The sequence below is a fragment of the Camelina sativa genome, chromosome 6 (genome assembly GCF_000633955.1).
Source record: "Camelina sativa cultivar DH55 chromosome 6, Cs, whole genome shotgun sequence".
Classification (NCBI taxonomy): Eukaryota; Viridiplantae; Streptophyta; class Magnoliopsida; order Brassicales; family Brassicaceae; genus Camelina; species Camelina sativa.
In genome coordinates, this window is record NC_025690.1 from 7,769,488 (window position 1) to 7,771,899 (window position 2,412).

The 2,412-nt window shown below is 32.3% G+C and overlaps 1 protein-coding gene across 1 annotated transcript in view; it reads right to left on the reverse strand.

Annotated features, from left to right (window-relative positions):
* Positions 1-663, reverse strand: part of LOC104790623 (RING-box protein 1a) — a 2,860-nt gene extending 2,197 nt beyond the window's left edge. The window contains exons 1-3 of the mRNA XM_010516404.2: positions 399-663; positions 264-314; positions 122-181 (exon numbers count right to left, since the gene is read on the reverse strand). Coding sequence (XP_010514706.1) covers positions 122-181; positions 264-314; positions 399-525 — 238 coding nt within the window. The 5' untranslated portion in view covers positions 526-663. The remainder of the gene's footprint in view (positions 1-121; positions 182-263; positions 315-398) is intronic.

Consider the following 2,412-nt stretch of genomic DNA (forward strand, 5'->3'; position numbering starts at 1 on the left):
ACCAAAGGCGTGGGGCGAATCTCGCCTAGGCGCAGGCGCCAAACCTACCCTCTGTCGCCTCACCTCGCCTCTCGCCATTTAAAACACAGCAGAATATAACTATACAAGAACTGAAACTTACCCCAAGCAACAGTACATTCTTCGCTGGTAGCACTAGCCTGATTAGCTTGACATTCAATACCTAAAACCCACAACAAAAACAACTTAAGCATCAAGATGATTCACAAAACCCCCAAAGTAATCTATAACTCTGAAAAGCTTACAGAGATCCATGATGTGATTCCTACAGATAGCGCAGTTATCAACAACGATATCTGCGAAAATCAAACAAGAGCGAATTAAAAAAAAACGAAAGTGGAAAAGCGATGAGAAGATTTAGGGTTTGTTGATTGATATACCCCAAGCCCAAAGAGAGACGGCGCTCCACTTCTTAATTTCAAAGCGTTTTGATTTCTTTGAAGGAACGGTGCTGCTGGAGGCTTCGCCAGCGGGGATCATAGGAACGTCGGAGTCGATGGAAGCCATTGATTTCTCTCTGTCTGTCTTTCTATTTCTTTGATCGGGAATTGAGAGATTTAGTAGAGAAACCCGAGAATTCTGAATATTTGAGAATCAGAATCGAGAGAAAGATTTATATGTTTTCAATTCCAATTTTTTCTATTTCTTTTTGGGGTTATGGGCCAATTTGATACAATCTTTCAAACTTAATTATTTTGTAACAAATTAGCAAAAGTATAACATTTGTTACAAAGTGATAAGTTTTTTGGGTAACCAAAAAAACTTATTGAGAAATTCGTATTTTATTTCAACTTATTTAAAATAAATAAAGAATTTGTTAAAAATGCTTTTTTGAAATACATCTTTTTAAAAAGGATAATCTTCTTATATAAAGTTGGGTTTTGAAAGTTAGTCGTTAACAAGATTTTGACATGTGTTAAGTTATCAATCTGAGATTTTGACATGTGTAAATATTTAATAGGAAGAATTTGATAACAACAAAAAGAAAATATTTTGTTTTAAAAAATATTAATAAAGTAAAAGGATAATTATAAAAAATTTCAGAATTCAGAAAAAAAAAGTTTTTTAAAATAATTATAAAGAGATTATATATATTTCATAAAATTCGAAATTATAATATTATTTACTTATTTTTAATTTTAAGGTATTAATTATTAAAAAAACAGAAAAAAAGATTAAGGAAAATATTTTTTTAATATTAATTCTAAATTTTGTACTCACTTCGATATAATCAAAGATCGCCTCATATTTAAATAATTTATTCAAAAACATTGTTTTCAACTTTGTTTAATTGGAAATATATTTTAATGGGAAGGTAAATTTTTCTTAATTTCTTAAACCAAAATTTTCTACTAGTTTCTCTTTTTTCAGTTGGGAATAGCTAAGATTAATATGTTGACCAAAAATAAGATTTATATATGAGTCATCTTTTTCTAATACTGTATTTTAAATTTTATTGTAGTATTTTTAGATTGTTTTAATTTATATTTTAATCTTTGAATGATTCGGGATTCATATATTAACATGCTTATAATTTTCTATCGTTTCTTTGATTATGCCAAAATAATTTTCTTTCAATTTTTCAACCTTGAATCGTTGGTTATAAACACTTTTTTTTTTTTTGCAAACATAATTATTACCATTAATTATTCAATCCGAAAGAGAGATAACGAATAAAAGCTCATCAACCAAATGAATTGATAAAATAGGCTAATCAAACACAAGCGTACAACAAACGTAGATATATAGATTGAAAAAATAAATCGTTGTTGATAGATATATAGATTGAAAAAAATAAATCGTTGTTGATAAATCGACATATAAGACTTCCAGACGTAACAAACCGACCATCGAATATGGGTTGGTCCACAAGGCGGGAATAAATGTAGGGCCCACTTGAGAAGATGGACCCATGGACTGAGAGTAGACATGGGCTCACTAAACAATGTGGCGGTTGAAGCGTTACAGAGACAGAGGCTATATCATGGTGTGTCAAGGCTATATCATGGTGTGTCAAAGACACTTCCACGAATACATTGAGAAATTAGCATTAGTTACTATCAAAAGATTTTGTAACGATTGAAAAAGGTTTTGACGTTTATTGGTCGTCGGAGCAAGCTATTTTGAGATAGCAAAAAGACGTGAACATTTTTTTTCCACACAGGATGAGGGCAGAGCCGAGGTTCTCTCTATGGTAGAGAAGGTTGGACACAAAGTTATCTAACCAACAGAGGAAAGTGGAGGAGGTTGGACGCAAGGTTATCTCTCCAAGGGAGGAAGACGGAGCCAAGGTTCTCTCCATGATGGAGGAAGTTGGACGCAAGGTTCTCTCCATAAGGGATGAGGGCGGAGCCGAGGTTTTTTCCATGGCGGTCATACATTATTGTGATGATA